This window comes from Clarias gariepinus, chromosome 22 (assembly GCF_024256425.1).
Source record: "Clarias gariepinus isolate MV-2021 ecotype Netherlands chromosome 22, CGAR_prim_01v2, whole genome shotgun sequence".
NCBI lineage: Eukaryota > Metazoa > Chordata > Actinopteri > Siluriformes > Clariidae > Clarias > Clarias gariepinus.
This window is the reverse complement of record NC_071121.1, coordinates 4,736,035-4,759,526: the sequence shown is the minus strand read 5'-3', so window position 1 is coordinate 4,759,526 and position 23,492 is coordinate 4,736,035. Positions and strand designations below refer to the sequence as shown.

At 39.0% G+C, this 23,492-nt stretch overlaps 1 protein-coding gene across 1 annotated transcript; it reads right to left on the bottom strand.

Moving 5' to 3' along the window:
* Positions 1-561: 561 nt before the first annotated feature.
* rnf41 (ring finger protein 41) lies at positions 562-22,679 on the bottom strand. Its single transcript, XM_053482936.1, has 7 exons — positions 22,544-22,679; positions 16,619-16,709; positions 11,045-11,160; positions 7,644-7,915; positions 5,966-6,101; positions 5,646-5,749; positions 562-2,483 (listed from the first exon to the last, which is right to left on the bottom strand). The coding sequence occupies exons 3-7, from the start codon at positions 11,132-11,134 to the stop codon at positions 2,129-2,131; spliced, it is 957 nt and encodes a 318-aa protein (XP_053338911.1). The 5' UTR covers positions 11,135-11,160; positions 16,619-16,709; positions 22,544-22,679; the 3' UTR covers positions 562-2,128.
* Between the last annotated feature and the right edge of the window lie 813 nt (positions 22,680-23,492).

Genomic DNA, 23,492 nt, shown 5'->3' with positions numbered 1-23,492 from the left:
ACCTTCATTCATTAGACATTTTATCATAAGTCCCAGTTTGACTTGAACCCCCCTTGTAAAAAGGGGGGGGTGGGAGATGATATAAAATAAAAATCAAGAACAGAATTATGATGAAAATATCTGCAGAAAAAGATTAAAAGTTATAACTTATTTATTTTACGGTTATTTAAAATAATTTTTTTAATTTATTTTTTATTATTTCCCCAGCTCTTGTTTTTATTTAAAAAAATGCATTATTTTCATTTGTTATACTAAAGATTACTGCTGTAATTGTAGTAATAATAAAATTTATTATTGCTGAGATCCCAAATGTGCAGAAGAGCTAAAAATATTTAATTTAACAAACGGTGGCGACATTAAAAACTGATTTCATTTAGCTTTTTACTGTTTACAAGTTAACTGTTAAAGTTTTTTATTTGAAACAGTTTTCTTTAACTTTAGAGTTTTCCATTATCTTTTTTTGTTCCTGACGTAGTGCTGTACACGCAGTTTCACATGTTACTCGCGTCTGTGTAAAATCTCATCCACGATAAATTCTCAAAAAAAAAAAAAAAAAAAAAAAAAATCTTAGACGTGGTCGTTTTGAGACGCTCTGCGAACGACATGCACCAAACGAATAAGAACGAACTAGACAACATACACCATCAGGATATGAGACAGATTTCTTTGTGTTTTCTTTGCAGAATAACAATAACAACAACAACAAAAGCACAATGAGCAAAAGTCGCAAAAAACACTTTGGTGACGAGAACAAAAGCCGACCGTGGCACACGAGAGTTACATCAGAGCTTTGTTTAAAATCAACTATGTACAGCAAAAACCAAGACAAAAAAATATATGCAAAATAAATTCACTTAATTGTGTTTTTTTTTTTTTTAACAGAGTAATCAATTACACAAAACATAAAGAAGCATAAAGAAGCAAAAACACTTGTGTTGAAGTGGCATCGAGGCAAAGAAAGACGAATGAGTGGATAGAACCGAGACTTGCGCACACCTTATGGGGCAGAGTAAGATTAGTTTTCAGTCGTCTCGATTAGAATTATTTATTTATATTTTTGTAAAACAGGAAGAGACGATAGTGCGTCCTCCAACTGCATGACGCGACTATGATTTCCTGATAGAAATCTTTGAGCAGCGGGAAACGCACGCCTCGGAAAAAACAACAAAAACAACGGGATCCGGAACGGATTAGCCTGTGAGACGTGATGTAGTTCTTTTAAAAAACGGATTTAAACTGGAAATAAATCAAAACCCGCAGCCATGAAGTCGAAGCCGCGGTCGAGGTTTGGAGGGAACGAACAATTACAGCCCACACACAGTTCTCCGTGTCCTCCTCCTCCTCCTCATTCCTCTCGCTTAAGTGCCAGCAGTTTAGCAGATGTCAAAGATATTATGTTCCTCTCAGGTCTGTACTCTACAGGCTTATTTTTTTCTGACCCGCGCCGACTCACAGCTTAAATCGAGATCGGCTGAAGCTAGCACAGAAATTGCAGACGCGAAATAAACACACATTAAAAAAAAAAAAAAAAAAAAAAAAAAATCCTCATTATATACGTTTAAGATGCTTAATGTATATAATGTATAAGTTTATGTGTATATATATATATATATATTATAATAATGTCCGATCTAACTCCCGATGGAGAGTCTGTCGGTACATGCCTCTGTACTGGCGCCGTAATCAATCCTTGTAAAAAAAGGGAGTGAAAAAAAAAAGTCTTCGCTATTCTACAATACCAAGAATAGATAGCATATATGTTCATATTTCATTCATAAATTTTCCATATTTACAAAGCACGCATGAGATCAGGTATATTAACAACAAAGTGGTAAAGCGACTTGGATTCGTTTAGTCAGTGGTGATTAACGATAAAGCTCCAGCATTTCTTCGTGGTTTACCTTTTTTAATTTTTATTTTTTTCCCTTTCTCTCCTGGATCTGCTCTTTTAAGGCAACAGGATTCCCGGCTGGAGGTGTGGGTGTTCACACGGTCCGTTCTGTTCCTTCATGAACACATGGTTTCGTCCCCTTCATGAGGTAAAGATCTTCAAACAACAAACAAACAGAAAAAACAAATCTCAAACTTTGCGTCTTTCCCCCCCCCCCAAAATCTGTCCAAGTCCTGACTATAAGATTTCCTCCACGCCGTGAGCGAAGATCATGACTAATCCCGGCTCCAGTATCATGTCCTCGCCCATGTGCTGGTTCTCGCACGCCATCACCACCACGGCCTGTTTGCCCGGGATGCGTTTGGCCACGTAGTTCTCGTAGTAGCGGCGGTTCATTTGGCGCGTCTCCAGCGTGGCCAGGCCCTGAGGCCAGTTGCGCTCGTGGGCGTTCTCGATGAGCTCGTTGACGATGGACAGGGGACATCCGCTGTCGATGAGCGAGCGCTTGATGACGGCCTGCAGGACGGCGTCGGGCGTCGAGATCATGCCGCCCCAGCGCGTCACACGAGCCGGCTGAAGCGAGTTCACCCACCTGGACAAGAAAATTTAAAATATTCAAATGAATCAATAAATCAATCGGTGCAGTAAAAAAATATTTCCTGTTTTTTTGTTGTTGTTGTTCACACTTAAAAGATTAAACACATTTTAATATTACACCAACAGTACCTGAGTAAATATAAAATGCTGTTTTTAAATGAGGATTTCGTTTATTGAGGTAAAAAAATTTATTTTTTTAAATGACCAAACCTATGGTGAAAAAGTAATTGCTCCCCAAACCTAATAACTGGTTGTTCCATCCTAGACGTCAATCCAGCGTCTGTGATAACTGGGAATGAGTCTCTTACATCACTGTGGAGAAATTTTGGCCTGCTCATCTTTGCAGAATTGGTTTAGTTCAGCCACATTGGGGAGTTTTTAAGCATTAACAGCCTGTTTAAGGATCTCAATCGGATTTAAGTGCCAACTTAGGCTAGTTTTTTTGTTTGGTTGTTTTTTTGGAGTGAACTTACTGGTGTGTTTCAGATCAAGTGCATTTAAGTTTAAGGTCACAAACATCTTCAGGATTTTTGGTACAGGGCAAAATTCATAGTTTTATCAATAATGGCAAGTCGTCCGGGTCCTAAAGCTGCGAAGCATCCTCAGACCACCACACTACCTCCACCATGTCTGATGTTCTTTCTTCATGTAATGCTGTGTTAGCTTTACGCCAGATGTGACGGGACGTAATAACTTTTTCACAGCGGGTCAGGCAGGTTTGGACAGCTTTTTTTCTTCTTAATAAATAAAATGATCATTTAAAAACCGCATTTTCTATTTACTTGTGTTATCTTTGTATGTAATATTAAAATTGGTTTGATTACCTGAATCAGTTAAGTGTGACAAATTAAAAAAAAAAAAATCAGAAAGGGGCAAATACTTTTTCAGAGCACTGCATACTGTAGTGTGCCAATTTAATAGAGAAAATAGTTCAGGTAAGGTTGAGTACACACATTTATAATGTAAAAAAAAAAATACAAAAATGAAATCACGTTTACAACAATGTCATGTTAAAAAATTTAACTTAAAAAAATACTATAGTCCATTATATTAAAGAAGCTAAATAAATATTTAAAATATTTACAAATAAAAAACAAATATGATTGCATTAATTTTTATTCATGTTGTTGTTGTGAAACACCTAAATATTCTCTTCTGTAAACGGGCAGATTGGTTACACAGTCAAACGTTTATCTTACTAATTTACAGCCAGTCATCATTAAGGCATTTTATCATTAGCTGGGATCACTGCTCTATGTTGCCCCCTTGTGGAATAAAAAAAAAAACAGTTTTCAATAAGAAATTCAAGTCAAGTGAGTTCAGTCCAAATTAACTGAGTAGTCCTGGATAAGAACCTTCATTTAGCTGCGTACTTGATTTTGAGGGAAGGAAAGAAGAGCCACTCCAAGTCAATACAACGTCTCTGAGAGATCGCCTTAATCCTTTGACGAATCGCTTTCAGACCACCCCAGGAGTTAATACGGTAACATTTTAGCTTAAGCTTCCTCGTGATACGACGTCAGTAGGAACGTTATCATCACAGAATCTGCTATGATGTGAGATACGAGATTATGACTTAATTCACGAGGCCATGATTCAATGCCAACAAATCTGCTACATATACACATTACAATATGACTTATAATGCGACAATTTCATGTTTAATAATTTAACTGATCTTATTAGCTATAATACAATCATGACAGGATGTAATATCAGCTCATAAGAGAATATCAAATCCTAATTTCACCTGGTGTATATATATGTATGTATATATATGCACTTATTTACACTACCTTTTAGTTCATAGTAGTTAGATAATGTGTTTTTTTTATAACATTCTCTTAAAATTCTGTTAAAAATATATCTTATTAATAAATATATCTTAAAATATGTTTTATTTTATTCCTAATGTTCAGTTTTTATTCTTTATGTTGATCTACATGATTAAATGTTGTTCTTAATATTCTGTTTTATGCTTTTTGTTTTAATCCATTCCTTAATTTTGTGTGTCTATTTTTATTGTAACAGATTGTATTGGTTTCATATTTTTCTTTTTCTTCTTTGTTATGTAAAGCACTTGTTGAAGTTGTTAACAAGTCTTATATAAATAAATAATTTTGTTTGATTGATTGTGGCGATACATGATACATGCGATACATGCCAGACTAAAGTATCACGATACATCGGCTGTGTTCCTGTGAGCAGTGACAGGCAGGTCATAACAGAGTTCAGGAGTCCGTTCTTCGTACGTCGCTAACTCAGTTAGCTGGATTTAATTTTTGTGGATTTGTCCTGATCTTGGATTGTTTCGTTCTTCGATGCGCTTTTCGCATTTGTTGTCATAGCAACATGTCTGTAAGCTTGAACCTGCGCGGGAGCAGGTTTATTTCATGTAAACAGGATTTAGGCTGCGCTCCTGGCGGGTTATGATTGGTTGAAATGGCGAGGTCACATCTGATTGGTTAAAGAGCACGACTGACGCAGACTGACTTACGTGGGAACAGAAAAGTATCTTGCATATATATATATATATATATATATATATATATATACACATACATATACACACAGCCGTCAAGACTATTATTACTATTATTATTATTTTATTTTATTGTCTCATGTAATTTGTAATTTGTAAACCATTAACCTATGAATTTATGTTCTAATATAATGTTTACTTTTTTTTTTTGAGGGAGTTTTCCAATTTTCTCCCTAATTTAGTCGTGGCCAATTCCTCCCTGTCACTAGGGGGCTACTACTACCACTCAGTCGGGAGGGCCGAAGACTATCCTGTGTTTCCTCCGAACCGTGTAACGCCAGCCGACCGCATCTTTTCGAACTGCTTGCTCACGCACCGTTAGGCAATCCATGGCAGCGGCTCTTTTTCCATTTAGTCAACCAATCTAGGGCTTGTGATCAGTGTTTTTACTGTCGATGCATATCGCCTTTTAAACCAACGCCGAACTCGCAATAATCCTAGACAACTCAATCCAGCTATACTAATCATCAACAACAGGTGTGCTCAAAGAACCGACTTCGTAATTAGCATGATGATCTCATCTTAGATGCGTCATCTCATCTCGGGTGTGTCAAGCGACGTATGAAGAACGGACCCCAGGACAGAGAAGGGAGGGAAAAGAAAAAATACACTCACTCCAGGATCTCGTTATACTCAATGCTCTCCTCCAGATTCTGCAGGTTGGGGTTTGCGCTCCGGATCGCCCTCATGTACGCCTTAAGGAGCTGGATGTCCCGTTTCTGCGCCCAACAAAACAAACAGCAGAGACGACAGGGGTTCAGGGACATGACCTTAACGTTCCTCAGTGTGGAACAATCGCTTGCATCATGATAGGCATATTGTGTGTGTGTGTGTATATATATATATATATATATATTTATGCGTGATAACAGAGCCTTCAGGGGTTTGTTCCTGTGATTCGGTGATGATAAATATCAGCAGCATTAAGGTCTAACCTGCTCCGCCAGCTGGTGTTTGTGCTCAGCTGCGGTTTTCTCCAGGTCCGCTATCTTGGTCTGCTGCTGCTGCACGACGCTGCGCAGGTGCTTGATGCAGTTGTGGTTCGCCACCTCATCCTTGGGCATCTCCAACCTAGACGACGCAGAATCAAAGAATGAACAAAAACGTCCATTCAAGTGAGCAATAAAACTGGAAAAAAGATCAGCGATGTGGCCTGTTCGCATCCTGAAGCTGATGTTTTTTTTCCAACAGCATTTCATTCTGAAACATTTTCCTCTTCTAATATTACATTCATTTCCTGAAGATTATGAAATTATAAACTCTAAACAAACACATCACAATGAAATTATATTTCATGACATGGAACGTCTGCGAAACAGACCGGTTCCGTTTATCGCTTGTGTTTAAGCAGCTATAAACACCAAGTCTCTCTCATTTCCTCCTGGTCTTAAAGATAAAATAAATGCAGCTAAAAAACTGAAAACTACTTGAACATGGCGTTCAAGTTTAACCTGGACATTTGCTTCTGCAGAATAACCGAACGCAGTTATGAGAGGTCAGGAGTAAGTTTACCTAAAATTAGACGTACGGAATAAAAATTTAAGGTCAGGAAAATTTTCTTCGAGCTCGAGGTCTGAATTTCGTGGTTGCGTTAGGATTCAGATCTCTAGATATGCAGTCATTGTTAGTCTATAAAAAATAAGTAATAAAGAATTTCCATACCACTTTTATAATATATGTGGATTTGTTTTTTTTTAGCCTTTAAAATTTTTTTTAGATTATTCTTTTAATCATCAGTTATTGCCTTGCTTTACTAAACATATCCGGCTAATGTTGATGAGCTCACGTTCTTCACATTTAATCAACTCTAGAGCTGATGTTTGATCCGTCTGATTCAACAGTCTTCCAGTTTCTGCTTCCTAATCGTGCTGAGACGGCAGAGTCGATCGATTTCGTCGGGCCACGCAGGCAAAACTGTTACTGACCGCATACTGCGCGGACTATTTTTTTTTTTTTTTTCTCTTTTGTGTTTGAGTGCGAGTGTGTTTATTTCGCATTTAACTTGATTAGGGTTCGGTTATTGAGACTTAAATTGAGATTAAATACGTGAAGCAACAGAGGTGCCTTATGCGAGTGCAATAAAAACATTTGGTTCCTAATTTGCTCAATACTGAACAAAATCACGGGGTTATTTTATCTGTTATTATGTAGTACAGTGTGATAAAATGTTAAAAATAAACAAATGTAAATTATACTTATTCTACTACCTGTTTAAAATTTCTTTCTTAAGAACTGCTGTAAAAGAAAATTTGTTTTTGGTCATTTTTATTACTTGTAGTTTTAAATTATTATTATTTAAAATAATGTGCTTATTTTAATAGATGTTTTCCATGGACTTTTGAACCGTTGGTGCAGAAAACTACGACATATATGAGGGGTGTTCAAGTCAAACTGGGACTTGTCATCTGCAATTCAGCGAGCAGGAACACATAAAAAGAAATAAACGACAAATAGACAAAAGTCCCGGTTTGACTTGAACACCCTTCCATAATCAATTCCCTACAATTTACTCAAGTAAACAGAGTGCAGTCTAAAAACACACATACTGCTACCCATACAATGTGTGTGTTACCATGTGTGTGAGTATGTTGATGTATGTGCAGGCTCACTGACCCGCAGCCCTCCTCGCAGACGACGGGTCGCTTAGGGTTGTGTTCGCAGTCTTTGAGGTGAGACTGGAGCTGGTCGAGGCGCAGCGTGGCCGTGCAGCCAAAGCCGGCGTTATCGCATGAGATCTGCAGCTTGGACAGCATGTTACGCATGATGCGCGGCACCGGCCGCAGGTGTGCCAGCGTCACCACGGTGCGATCCACGGGGCAGATCTGCTGCTGCGCAAACCACTGCGTGATGCAGGCATTACAGAAGGCATGCTCACAGTGCGGGGCCTGAGAAACACACACGCAGATCAGGACAGGACACACACGCAGATCAGCAAGGTAATCAGTGGTACAGTACAAGCTATACCATAAGAAACATTCTCACTGTTTATCAATGTCTTTTAAACTGTAATAAACTTTCACATTACGTTATAAATCACACTGGAGTATCACCACTTAGGTTCATTGCGCTGATCAAATCCGCTTCTTAGGAATAGTCCTGCGTTCAAAACTAATTTTAACTTTACTCTCTTAATTCTCAACTATGGAAAGATATTTCTTTTTATTTTTTATAAATTTAGTCCTGTCCAGTTCTTTTTTCCCCGATTTTCTCCCCAATCTAGTCGTGGCCAATTACTCCCCGTCACTAGGGGGCTCCCACACACATCAAGGCTACTACAACCACTCAGTCGGGAGGACGAAAGCTATCCCGTGTTTCCTCCGAACCACGTGACGCGAGCCGACCGCATCTTTTCGAACTGCTCGCTCACGCACCGTTAGGGGCGGAGTAAAACAGTAAAGCACTTTCGGAGGAAAGCGCTAGCCGCCCCTTCCATGTGCGCGAGCTCACAGACGCCCCTGATTGGCTGTAGCGCCGTGACTAATGTGGGAGCACAAGTACCTCTCATCCCTCCCCCCTGAGAGAGCTCGGCCAATCAGCTCTCTCTGTGCCTCCGGCTGTGAGAGGAAAACAGCATCACCCGGGGTTCGAACCAGCGATCTCCGGATGATAGGGCGAGCGCTTTACCACTGCGCCACTCGGAGGCCATGGAAAGATATTTCTAACAAATTTATTCACGCAGGATAAAACAAACAAACAAACAAACAAAAAAAGATTTTAAAACAGTGACATTTGTAAATTAGGATAAAAAGCTGCTTGTGTTTAGGATATATATTAAAGGTGTCGGATGCACCAAACATGAGTTCATTTAATTTATTATTGAGCTTTTCTGCTCCGGTCAGATATAAAGTATCTGCACCAATCACGAGAGGACACGCCGACCCACATGGGGACGGCGAGGACGTGAACAGACTGGAATTCTGGGGTTTGCGTGTGTTTTAAGCCATGTTTAGAATGAAGCTGTTTATAAACTCTGTTTATATTCATGTGGAATTTTAGAAATGTAGAGAGGAGGAGAGCGCGTTACTATGACAACCCAGCTGTAAACAGACTCTGACATGGTGGGGCCAAGTAAGGTGATGTAATCTGCTAACTCGTTTATCTTTGAGTCCATTTATCCATCCAGTTACCCACTGACACACTCATCCCTCCATCTACTCATCGAGCCATTCACTAGTTTATCCATCTATACCACCTCACTTGTGCGTTTTAATCCATTTGAATCATCATCATCCCTCAGCCATCCATTACTCTGGGCCAGGGGTACCTCAGTGGTTAAGGCATTGGACTACAGTTCGGAAGATCCCAGGTTCAAACCCCACAACCACCAAGTTGCCACTGTTGGGCCCTTGAGCAAGGCCCTTAACCCTCAATTGCTCAGATGTATAATGAGATAAAAATGTAAGTCGCTCTGGATAAGAGCGTCTGCCAAATGCCTAAATGTAAATGTAAATGTACTCTATTTAGCCAGCAATCTGGGGGCAGTGGTAGCTCAAAGGGTTAAGGCACTGAGTTACTGATCAGAAGATCAGCGGTTCGATCCCCAGCTCCACCAGGTTGCCACTGTTGGGCCCTTAAGCAAGGTCCTTAACCCTAAATGCTCCGGGGACCCCGTATCATGGCTGACCCTGCGCTCTGACCCCAGTTACGCTGGGATATGCAAAGAAACAATTTCCCTCTGGGATTAATAAAGTTCTAATTTTTTATTATCCATCCCTTTATCAATCTATTCACTTATCCCCCATCCTAAATTTCAATAATTTATCCATTTATCCCTCTAACCATCCCTGTAGCTCTCCACCTATACACACATCGACCCTAGGCATCCATTAGGTAATTTATTCACTTAAATCACCATCATCCATTCATCCATCCATCCATGTCACCTACCCACCTGTCCCTCCATCCATTTACTCCTCTACTCATCCATCAATCAGCCTTCTGTTGATCCAGCGATTCATCTATACATCCGCACATTTTCCCATTTATCCATTAATTTATTTATTAAGCCATCCATTAGTTCATTTACCCATCTATACAGATCCAATCCATCTACTCGTCATCCATCCATCAATACATTTCTTTATCCAGCCAGGCATCGATCTCTGTGCATTTATCAATTTGTCCATTTTACTTTTCAATCTATTTTATCATCTGTAAATCTATCCATTTGTTATTTATCCATCTTAGTCCACTTTATCCACCCAACAACCTATCCATCCATGCAAATAACCATTTTTCATTCGATTAATTTACCCATCCATCATTAATATTTAACTAATTAATCATCCACCCCTCCCTACATTTACCCCACTTCTACCCCATCATCTCTATGTCATCTCCCCCTTCACCATACAACCATTTATTCTCCCATCCATTTATTTAACAGTTAAAAACATACTAGCACATAAATGTTGGATATAAACTCCAGTTCATAAAAACATAACTATGATTTACTCCAGTATATTTTCAGCCACAGTAAGAGCTAAATACAGGTTGTCCACGACTTACAAACATGAGTTCCGTTCCAGGAGCACGTTCATAAGTCTGATTTGTCCCCAAGTCAGATAAAGTGAGTCTTATACGCCTTTGACAGGAATATACAATGTAAAGCATACCAATCCACTCAACTAAATTTCCATCCCCTTTTCCCACACTGCCATGATGTGGCCAAAAAACAATTACCGCACAGAGTAAATCTCTTCACTGTGTTTTGCGTCTTTAAGTCGTGAGGGGAATCCTGGATGCCATTTTTGTCTCAGAGCACACACAATATTTATACATTTTATACATTCATTTGCTCACTGAAAATATTGTTTATAATTGTAAATATTGGTATCTGGTTCACTGCAGTGTATTTTTTGTACAATACACGTGAGCTACTTCCGTGATTGAATGTTCCTAAGTTGGGGACTACCTGTATAACAAACTCAACGTGTAGGAATATGACCGTGCAATATTGAGATTACAAGTTCAGAATTGGACAGCAGGACAAACAAACAAGACAAAGTACCAACCTGCACTGGCTCCTCCAGCACTCCGCTGCAAATGGGGCAAAGCAGATCCTCATCCACTTCCCCCTGGAACCTGGTGACGTCGTACCCCATGGCACATTACTGGACCTCTCTCATACCTGTAACGGCAAAACAAAGAAGCCACGTGAGGATGGGGTTTAAATAAATAAAAGCCTCATACAGATGCAAGAACACATTTATTTCATTAATTAATTGACGTGGGTAAAAAACTCAGGCATCATAAGTAGAAACTATAAACAAGTTCAAATTAGCAAATGAGACGAGTACAAAAAAAAAAAAAAAAAAAAAAAAAACAGCTGAAGCTTTCTCAGCATATCTGATGCAGACCTTTTAGAAATGCCCCCCGGGTGGCATTGTGAGGTGGCAGAATCACTCCAGTGTCCTCGTATACACACACCGGTAACGTGATCGGGCTCATGTATAAAGGTGACCTTTTCTCTGCTCCCAGTCGAGGCCCTGCACCGGAGTCACACTGCCTGCCTCTTGCCACTATAGTATGTTGTGTTTTGTGTGTGTGTGTGTGTGTGTGTGTACAGTCGATCTGCTGAGTATGAGATTACTGATGTTCTGCACTACTGACGTGTGACCATTGTTCTGCACAATGATGTACACAATAAGGCAGCGTCGATCTAAGTGGCATGGAGCCGAATGCATTTCAAAGCCCATCGATATCCGTGTTAAGCTGAATTTCGTTCTTTAATATTTTCTTGAATATGAATGCAATTAAAAAATATTTCTGAAATAAATAATCCCATCCTCACATCAGGACCTAATACAAGGAAAACGTCGGTGGAAATCCGTCACAATGAAGAAGCTTCATAAGCCCAGTTTTATCCCTAATAAAAAAAAATAAATTTTATTGCCTCTGATCATTTTATTTGACCTGAGAAACAAGACTGGAAGAACGAAGCCACTACATAAAATGTACCGCTGCTGGTTCCCCAGCGGGTCGTTGACTAGAAGTTTACTGTCCCAGACAACCCACCATGCGAGAAAACCATGTAAAAACCAAAGTAACCCCTCTGTCCCACCCATCGGTAGCTGGATAGATTAAAATAAAATAAAACAACAAAAATAATGGATAGAGGGGTGTATTGGTATATAAAATGGGGTTGGTGTATTAAAAGATGGATAACTGGATTGTTATTAGTGCTGCACAGTTTACTGCATTAGAAAAATATTTATTGCAATATGAACTTGTGCAATTATTTTATCGAAAATTTATTTTTATTGCAATTTATTACAGGCAACGCAAACCAATGTTTGGGAATTTACAGTATGACAAGTTTGTCCATTATTTATTATATTTTTTTTTTAGTTGATATTGCGATATAAGTCTAAATAATTGCGATGTGATTTTTTTTTTTAATCAAATCGTACAGCTCTAATTTGTACATGGATAAAAAAAATAAATGGCAAGATGAACGTATGGATTGGTCGTTATATGAATGTATAAATGGCTGGTTAGGGAGTTAAGACAGATAAATAGATCACTAAGTGGACGGACAGATCTAGACAGACATACTGTAAGTATGTAAGATGGAGATGCTTCACTTTTTACCTTTACATTTATAGTTTAATCCGCTTCGTATTCGATAGGTGTTTTTTTTATCCGTTTCTTCTCTTTTTCTTCCCCTCCTCCCCTTTTTTTCCTTTCCCTCTCACTTTTTTTTTTTGCACACACCCCAGACTTCCAGCTCCATGTTTTTGTTTTTTTCCTTTTCCTTCTATAAATATTCCTGGTGTCTAGCTTCTCTTAAGACATGTAAACCTGGTAATGGGAGGGGTGTTGTGGGGTAGGCACTTATAATGGGTTTATAAATCAAATTAGAAAACTATCAATAAAAATATTGTTAAAGAGACAATTCAATGGATGGATCTAGACAGACATAACTCGATGGACAGATGGATGGATCTAGATAGACATAACTCGATGGATGGATGAATCTAGATAGACATAGGTCGATGGATGGATCTAGATAGACATAACTCGATGGATGGATGAATCTAGATAGACATAAGTCGATGGATGGATGAATGGATGGATGGATGGATGGATCTAGATAGGCATAAGTTAATGGATGGATGGATCTAGATAGGAATAAGTCAATAAATGGATGGATGGATGGATAGATGGATGGATGGAGCTATATGGACATAAGTCGATGGATGGATGGATGGGTCTAGATAGACATACGTGGAAGGATGGATGGATGGATGGATAGATGGATGGATAAATGACAAGCTGGACATGATGGTGGATAAACAAGTGAATAGATGGATAGATAGAAAAAATGGGTGATGGGTGGATAAATAAATGGATAGATGTCAATTTATTCATCAAACCACCAATTCATTGATTAATTTATCTTGCCATTTATGCATAAGTTTATCCACAGACAAAAGAAATGGATGGATGAATGAATGAATGGACAAATGGGTGGCGGGATAGACGAACAAGTGGAAAGAGAAACAGCCAAACAGATGACTGGATGGATGGGTAGAAGGTTAGATGGATAAAGGGACAACAGACTGGCTGGATAGAAACTATCAACTCGATGTATGGATAGATCAAATGACGGACAATTTAAAGCACTTTGTTTGTCGATCTGGATAAAACCATCTGCCAAAAACCTAAATGTAAATGTGGATAGTTAGACAGATAGACAGGTAGGAGAAAGCGTGGGAGGATAAACAGATAGATGGCTAGATAAAAGATACGAGGTTTAGGGAATAACTTGACAGACGAATAAACAAACAAATCAGCGGTGGCTCTACTATGTACTATGTAGCGCCTTACACAACCATGATATTGATTATTTTCCAATAACATCATGCCACACGGGCCAACAAAGCTCGTTCTGAAAGTTAACAGAGATCAGGACTCAGTTTCTCTGGTTGATGGACGAGCCGCGTCGAGACGTCTACTGCGCGGATCTAAATATGAAACCCACGGCTCATCATATACACGTCCTGGGTGCCAGGTGGTCGTTATCTCATTCCGCCCCTCGTGTTTTGCTGTTCTTCCTCCGATCGCGTCAACATCGGCTTCATTTCTGACTCGCCTGTAAATCAGATCTGCCAAACAAACAAGCGAGCATGAATAATGCAAATGAATACACCGTGTCATTATTTCCTCCCCAAAGTTAGCTCATGTTTTTCTCTCAGAACTTCACTCAGGAGCGCATGAGCTCTCGTTAAACTGCACGTTGTCATCGGTGCTCCACTCCTACTCCTCATGAAGTGTCAATTCACAGCTGTGTTGTGCGAGAAAAACATTGAAAAAGTGCCTCATTCATCTGGAAATTCTCGCCCCCTTTGTTTTTGCGACGATTGAAATAGCTTCGTGCCGGGGGCGTTCAGACAGGACAGATCCAGCCGTTATCTGTGTAAAATCAGTGATGTCAGCACGGAGCGAGACAGGCATGTGAACTGGCATAGCGCCATGAGCTTTTACAGCGGCTTAACAGAAAGGAGTCTAAACGACGGCATCGTGCTTGCTTTTCCCATCGGATCTTTACAGATGTCAAAAACGCGACGGTGTCAGCAGTACGATCAGATCGTCAGAGTGCTCTAATTTAACCCGACAGGCTTTTATTGAATTACGGGATTCCCGGAAGACACGTGTTGCCGGGAGCTCATTTAGCGCTTTAGAAAAGACACAGCATCCAGCAATACACCCCCCCCCCCACCCCCCACCGCGCCATTTACAGGAAACGTTAAAATCTTAAAAACAACCCAAGTGCGCAAGTTCAATCTGCAGTGCGATGCAGGGGGTGTAAGCCGGCCCATGAAGCGACCCACATGTACACTATACAGCCAGAACACATGACTACAGTGGCTTAGTAAACAAACAACCCACATTCTTTTTTTGAGGGTGAGTCAAATATTATCCGCACTCTGACTGGAGAATTTATTTTAACTTTTAGAACTGAGAAATACAGCATAATCTCATTGCCTTTCGATACACTTTGTCTGTCTGTCAATGAGTTTTCGGATTCCTTCACTCGTCAGAAGTGAATCTTTGTCATCTTAGTCCTGCTTTCAGGGGACCAAACAGGTAAAAATCTGATAGAGTGAGATCAGGACTATAGGGAGGACGCTTTAACACTTCAAAACAAAGTTGTTAACAGTGTGTGGGCAGAAGTGTGCGGATGTGCATCTTTATGCTAAATCACGACACCACTGAAGTTTAGGCTTCGGCTCTTCGATAACCTTTTTCCAATACTGGCGCTTGAGAATCCGATTCTGCAAATGGTCAACTTTTGAACTTTTTCTCGGAGAACGTTCCTGTACTCTGCCGTTTACTCTCAGGCTCGTAGTGATAAATCCGTGTCTTGTCACCAGTCAAGAAACTATCACCTTTCTTAGAGGATCTGTTCAAAATATGTTTGCAGATATCCAAACGCTTCTGTTTATGCTCTTTCCTGAGTTGTTTGAGCACCAGGTACACCCTCAGACCAAAAAAACAAACAAACAAAAAATCACTGCCCGCTGCTCTTCTTCAGTGCCAATCACAAGCAGGACATCCATTTTTTGCTCACATCACAGTTACAAATAAACTGATGTAACATAAGCTGGTATGTGATGAAACATAAAAAAAGCATGCATCTGTTCCTCAGTATACAGAGGTGGGAGGTAATTGAGTATGTTTACTTCGTTACTGTCCTTAGGTACATATTTCATAGATCTGTGCTTTACTTAGTAGTTTTATTAGACGATAAGATATTAGAAGACTTCTTACTTTTGTGTAAATAGCCTAATATCTGTGCTGTGAAGCTGACTGCAGACCTCCAGAGATTTTTACTATGAAAAAGTCGACTTTAAGCTCTAATAAAAGCCTTGTGCTTTTAAGTATGGATACTTCTACTCAAGTGCACAAGTAAATAGACGACTTTTACTTGAGTAATTGTTGCCCTCAGGGAATCTCTACTTTTACTGTATATGAGGCATCCAATAATCTGTTTTGCCTCCAGAGAGCGCCATGATGTAATCATGCTCTAAAGGGGTGTATACACTTTGTATATAATGAATGTATTTATTTATTATTTTTTTAAATAATTGAGATTGACGCGAATTAGGATTTAAACTGCGATATTTAACTATTAAAATTTACCATGATGGGTTCAAATGTATTTATCGAAACTAAAAACAAATAATTGAACAAAATCACATTAAAAGATTGTTTGCAAATATTAATTCATTAAATCAATTATTTAAAAAAAAATACATTTAAAAAAGCTTAAATTCCTGTCTATACACCCGTTATAAATTGCAGTCTTTTGCGAGTAAATTATTCTCAGGTCCGTATCACGATTTAAATTTTCATGTCCTGTGCAGCTCTAGTATTTCACGAATAAAAAAAAAAAAAAAACCTGCACCCTTACATACACAATGTTTGGGGGGGTTTTTATAGCTCGTTCTACAAAACAAGCACGAACACGAACAGGAGAAGGCTTTCAGCGGTAGGTGAGTCACATCTCAAACCGCACGGAACGCTCAGACCACGCGGCTGACTCAAACTCGCGCCACACCGAGGGGGAATAACAGTCCTACCTGACTCAAGCCTCATGTTTTTCTGCTGCTCGATCTTCCTCAGGGGTCAGATGGAGTGGGTGTCCTCCTACGGAAACCTCATCACGCTTCGCTGAGGACAAACACAAAACATCCATTAACAAGAAGGACAAAAAAAAAAGAAAAAACATGTTCTGTCAGATAGAGCATTAACACAACTCGGGAACAAAAGAAAAAAGTTTGTATATTTGATTAAATGTTTTAAAGCCATTACATTCCATCAGGTTGGGCTTATTTAAAATTATTATTCAGGTCTGCCTGTTTTTGTCAATTCAAGTCCTATTTACTGTCAGCAAATTTCATAACCAATGTAACACTAATCACACTACAGTTACTTTTGGCCAGAGTTGGGTAAAACACGTTATTGTAATCTAATTACTTTTCCTGATAACGCAGTAATAGTAGTAGTAGAAGTACTAGTACAAGTAGTGTAGTAGTAGTTGTACAGGTAGTAGTTGTTGTTTTTGGAGCATATCTTAACTTGTGGAATGCTGAATTATTTAAAAAAAGTTTAACAACCATGATAATATAAAATATACTGTAGTAGTAGTAACATACTGTAGTTACATTTTAAATGCATGTAATTTGATTACAGTTACCAATGTCATTAACATTACGTTTCTAGCGTAACAGTTTGGTAATTGTTTAAAAATTAATCAAAATGTATTTAAAAATCACGTTATGTGCGGTGAAGTCAGTTAATGAGCATGCCCTTTAATCAATCGTCTGAGAGCTTTGTAGTTTTACATTTGATGTTGTAACGGGTTTGCTCTTTTTGCACAGGTGGCAGCACAGACATATACGGACACGAGACGAGGTCTTACGGGTAAAGGGGTCATTTTATTTAGAAAAAATTTAAAAACCGGGAAGGAGACGGGTTAAAAGAGGGAGGAAGGGAAAAAAGCTGAGGATTTTTAACGCGGAGAAAGCCCGAGATCCGTCAACATTAATTATCGACAACCGGCCTCGACCTGGCGCCCGCGCCCCTTCATGCTCCTACAGAAGGGAGCCTATGTAGAAAGCCTATAGAGTGAGCGAGGAGCGACAACATCACAGGCACACGCCATGACAGATGTTTTCAAAGTAACATGAAAGTAACGTAATTAGTCATCTGATTAGGTTTTACATGTAATAATCAGTAACAATCAAATTACAGATTTAAAGTAGTAATTTGTGATTTGTTTAAGACACGAGCTATAAATCTAACCAGCTTCTACCGCAAACCCTGATCAAGATCACTACTTATAGTGTGGAACAAGGGACTGTACACCCTACATAGTGCACTACAGTAGCTTTCCATTTAACTCTATTTGTGATTCAACCCCGGAATCCCAGAAGTTAACGGCGCGGATATTCTAAAGCCGAACAAGTGGAAATAAAAAGTAAATCGTATAAGTTTCTCAGGACTGTGCTTATTAAGGTGTTTATGGAGGACCATGTTAGAGCTGTGCTGATATTCAGTACAACAGCACTCCAACAACCTTTCGTATATATGCCATCATTACTAAAACATCATCTATTTATATAAAATATTTATTAAAATAATCTTTTTAAATATTATTAGAATTACTGTTACACTATATTTTATATTATCATGGTTATTAAACTTTTTTTTAATCCACAAGTTGTAAGATTAGCTACAAAAACAACAACTACTATTACTACCACACTACTTGTACTAGGACCAAACTACTTGTATTAGTACTTCTACTACTACTACTACTACTTCTTGTAGTACTATTACTAATAAAATAATATTATTGTTAAGAAGAAGAAGAATCTTTTAAAAGACTGTTTAAATGTATTTCTACATTTATCTTATTCACATTTATCTTTTATGATCATTGAAACAAAAAAAGCTTCCAAATTTATGCTGCATTTAAAAAGATCTTAAATCGTAACATCAAACCTCCAACAACAAGTAAAAATAAATAAATAAATAAATAAATACATGAATAAAATAAAACTGCGCCTCAACTCGGAAACCCGAGTTCATCCAGCTTGAATGCAAAAGACTGACACTGACGTAATTTTGAGTTCCATGTTAATGCAGCATTAGTGCCTTCGTACATTTATTATGTCTAAAATAATGTCACTTACAGACAGTTTATAAATCTGACGGTTTTCTTCCCGACTAACAGAACCCATAAGGCAGACGTTTTTATGCTTTTGAAATCGCTTGATGTTATTTGCTTCATGTCAAGCCTGTTTAATGTCGTCATCACCATAATCATCGTCATCATGACTAAGTAGGACTAACCTGATTAAGACCTTAATTAAGAACGGGAGTGGCCTGTGAGATACATAATGCTACTTTCCCATTGTCACGATTTCGCTCGCATGCGGTCATTACTGCTATTTATACAGCAATACAGATCGCAATCACTCAGGCAGAGCGGATGGAGTAAAAGAGCAATTTTAAAAGAAACAGTACTAATGGGCTCCTGTCAGTCAGTAGAGGGGTGGAACTGCAGTGTAAACAGGAACTACACAGAGTCGGGTGTTCAGGGAGACTTCTAACGGATGCTTTGTCCCCTGTACCTTACAGTACCATGCCCCGGCCCCCTCAGCATATCCTCGTTATATCTGGGTCGGAGAACAGTGTCAGCCGTGAGACATGCATTTTAGAAATACAATCAATATAATAAATACATTTAAATAATAATTTTAAGAAATAATTTAAATATTAATTCTTTTAATTTAGTAAATCATTCTGAAAGAGATGTTTGAAAGAAACTGTTTTAGAAGAACGCCCCACTGCTACTGTACCTTCGCTGCAAGATATGTGAGTGTGTGAGAGCCTGGGAGACATCATGCATGCGTGAACACACACACACACAAACACACACACACACACACTACACCTAACCCCAACTAATCATAATTTAACATCATTACTGTTCAAATAGTCACCTTATAGTTTTTCTTTTGTTATTGTTTACTTACTATGTCATTGTTTTTCCATCTTTAATATATTTATGGTGTTTAAATGCAAATAAATCGTCCTTATTATTTTTTATGTAATCAAACTTGTCAAGCTCAACTGCACTAAGAGACAGAGACAAAGAATGAGACATACTGTACTGTACAGATTGATGAACAGATAAACAGACAACTACAAAAAGACAGACAGGAAGATATATAAACAAATTGACTGACTGATGTATAAACAAATAAGCAGATAGACACCTAGACAGATATATAAACACAAGAAACAGACAAAAAAATAAATAGACAGACAGACAGATGGAGAGACAGACAAAAATGTGTGTGTAATCATTTAAAATACTAATTACCTTATTTCTTAAATGAATGTGCAACTACGATTTTTGCAGCGTTTTTTTTTTTAAAGAAATCTCCACACCAGCTTTTTTTTTTTATATATATATATATATATATAGAATAATACACTATAATATCATCATCATAATCCCAGGAATCCTGCAGCAAACTCTAACAGTATTGATTAAACAGCTGAGGACCGGATCTGAGCATTCAGAAAACCGTTCAGCTCTAAAAGATTTCCTGCGAGGCGTGCTCGAATCACGCCGTTCTCTACACGATATGTTTTAATTTTAACGCCGTTTCGTCTTTAGGCCCTGCGTCGCGCAACGTGCTGTCCTGCCAGCGGTACCAATGACAGATTGCAGCAGTCCTAACCCGGCGGAGCACTACACACTCTTACTGCTTGGAGATAAATTACCGATCCACAACCTTAGGCTTTTGAAAGGACGGAGCAATTATCGTTTCACTTTTACACCATCAGCAGACTGACAACGAAAAACTCAGAGACAGCTTTCTGCTGTGATAAACAGGGTTTTCTAATGAATGATTAATTCAAGTTGGAGAAATACCGAAGAGCGTACAGAGCTTTAAACTGCACTAACTTGGACTTTAAGAAATTAGAAACGAACCACCAAAGTGAAATGGAACGTCAATGTAATGCATAATGGTGTGCTTTAAGGGGAAAATAAAATAACATGATGACGTGATGCAACCTGACATGAAGCAGACTTTTACATCAGTTGCCCTGGGAGCTTTTCCCAGAACACTTGAACCCGAGGTCTGGTTCATTTTTGACCAGTGTGAACACAATAGCGGTTGGGAACCGCTCCTGAGGTGGTGTCGGGTATAGTAATGTGTACTCTGGCACGAATCGAATAAGAAAAGGAAGCCAGTCGCACCTGAGAACGGCGGTAGATGGCCATCACACAACATCATCAGTGCTCCTCTGAAATCTGTGTGTGTACCTAGCATATAATATTAGCATAGGACGAATATTATAATCTCGCAAACCCTCCAGGGGCATACTGCCACTTGCTGTATCAGAGGGCGTAAATACGCAAGTGTACACGAATGAAAAAAGGGGGGGGATAAATGATCAGCCACCAGAGAACAATCATGACTAATAGGGAAACGCCCTTAGTGTCAATGGGAAGCTGATTATTTCGACTTCTATCAGCAGCTGTACACAGTCTCTTTTTGGTGGCACAGTGGTTAGCCCCATGGCCTTGCACCTCCGGGTCCTGAGGAGTTCGACCACCCCCGCGAGGCCTGTGTGCATGGAGTTTACATGTTCTCTCCACGTGCTTGGTGGGTTTTCTCCCACAGTCCAAAGACAAATAGATAAGGCTAATTGGAGTTCCCAAATTGCCCGTAGTGTGTAAATGCACATGTAAATGTTAGCTGGTGGTCCCACCACGGGCATAAAAATAGGAATAAATACAATGCTAATCAATATTGGCTTTCACGATCCCTAGGTGGATTACAGACATTCATCCTTTTTTATGCTGTCATTTTGAACTAAATTAGACAGAGACCCAGCTCATCCTGAAGATGTTCCTCTGTCAGGAAACCACTGGAAACTCCACGTTTCTATAGAACGAACAAGGTGTTAAAAACCACACACACACACACACAACACATTGAATAGTCTACTCGATTCTAATCAATTTCACAAGAACTTTAGCAACATCCATAATTACGCCAGTAATGATTGAAGAGGATGTGAGGGTGTGGATTGAAAAAGAAACAAGCACCACAGACTGGAATTCAGGATTTCAAGCTAAGTGTTTATAAAATTATAAATATAAATACACACACACGTACATATACACACACATACAAACAGACACACAATTTCTCACATTATTAGTTTTGCGATAGTATTACTGACTATTGCACCTTTAAAGCATTTTAAATTACTTGAAATAGACAGCTGAACATTTAATCAAATAGATATTTATAGAAAATAATGTTTTTGTTTCAAATCTATTAAACTCGATTTACTACTAATTTTACTCTTTCTGATCACGTGACTCAATCATGCTAGCTGGTTATCTAGCCATCTACAGAAACTAACATATACATCTACAATATTTGTTAAATGTAATTATTGCGTTCAGAAAAAAAATAAGAAACTGCGTAAATTAATAATTCCATAACAGCATTCTTTCTAATACGGATTATTATGAGATATTGTGTAGACTTTAGCAAACGTTAGCTAGTTTGCGTCAGCCGTTCTATTTTTTTTCTCTCTATCCGTACTCCGACAAATCCCGCCTCCCGAGCGATGATTGGCGAGCTGGTCCTGAATCACTCAGCCAATTGGACGACTGAGAAGCATGACGCATTAACTGGCAAACCAAATCACAGGATTGCGAGGATTGCCGAAATACGGGTGTACCTGCTCGTCTGGGTATCACGTTAGAACAGCTAGGACAGCCAATGGTTTAAAGGAATATAAAATATCAACTCGTTTTAATTTTACTGTATAGTAACGGAATAAGGAAAAATTATCAGCTTGCTAATACATCCCATCACTGGAGACGTCTTCACAGCTGACCTGCGCGCGCGCTAGCTGTCTGGATTAAAAACAAAATATGAAGCGCAAAATGTCTCCAGTACCTCTCCGTATCTCTCAGTACCGGTCCCAGTCCCCGTGTCCTCTCTGAATTCGATGAGTTTACTGCGATTTCCCCCAATATTTCTACAGCGTCTGTAAAACAACACCTTCCTCTTCCTTAGCCGAAAGCGATGCGTGTGTCAGTATTAAGCCCCGCCCACCGGCTCCGTCCCAAACCGCTTCCTATTGGCTCGCGCTCAACAGCACATGCAGGAGTGAGGGTTAATAGGTAGTGTAGTGCACTTATGTAAGGAAGTAAAGAGGAGTTTGGGACCGAACCACAGAGGACCTTGAGAAGTGTGGAAGTGTAGTGGGGTTTTAACATTCCAGAAGAAATGAAACGTCACACCAGAGAATAATTAGCACAGATATTTAACTGTACAAATGTACTGATGACTAATAATTAAATTACTTTTCTCTAATAATCAAATTACTTCTCTCTTATAATTTCCCCCACTCCTTAGTAAGTCATGGCCACAACATACTATCTCATTCCCACACCTTAAATCGTAGCCACAACATACTATCTCATTTATGCTGTAGCCACAACATACTATCTCTATCCTACACCTTACGTTGTAGCCACAACATACTATCTCATTCCCACACCTTATGCTGTAGCCACAACATACTATCTCATTCCCACACCTTAATTCGTAGCCACAACTTACTATCTCATTCCCACACCTAAAGTCGTAGCCACAACTATCTCATTCCCACAATTTAAGTCATAGCCACAACATATTATCTCATTTATGCTGTAGCCACAACATACTATCTCCAGCCTACACTTTATGCTGTAGCCACAACATACTATCTCATTCCCACACCTTATGCTGTAGCCACAACATACTATCTCATTCCCACACCTTATGCTGTAGCCACAACTTACTATCTCATTCCCACACCTTAAGTCATAGCCACAACTATCTCATTCCCACAATTTAAGTC

Excerpts from the sequence above, each read along its gene's own strand:
- rnf41 (XM_053482936.1), bottom strand. The coding sequence starts at position 11,134 with ATGGGGTACGACGTCACCAGGTTCCAGGGGGAAGTGGATGAGGATCTG. Across the intron at positions 7,916-11,044 it reads TGCTGGAGGAGCCAGTGCAG|GCCCCGCACTGTGAGCATGC; the intron begins GTTGGTACTTTG and ends TGTGTTTCTCAG. Across the intron at positions 5,750-5,965 it reads AACACCAGCTGGCGGAGCAG|AAACGGGACATCCAGCTCCT; the intron begins GTTAGACCTTAA and ends TGTTGGGCGCAG.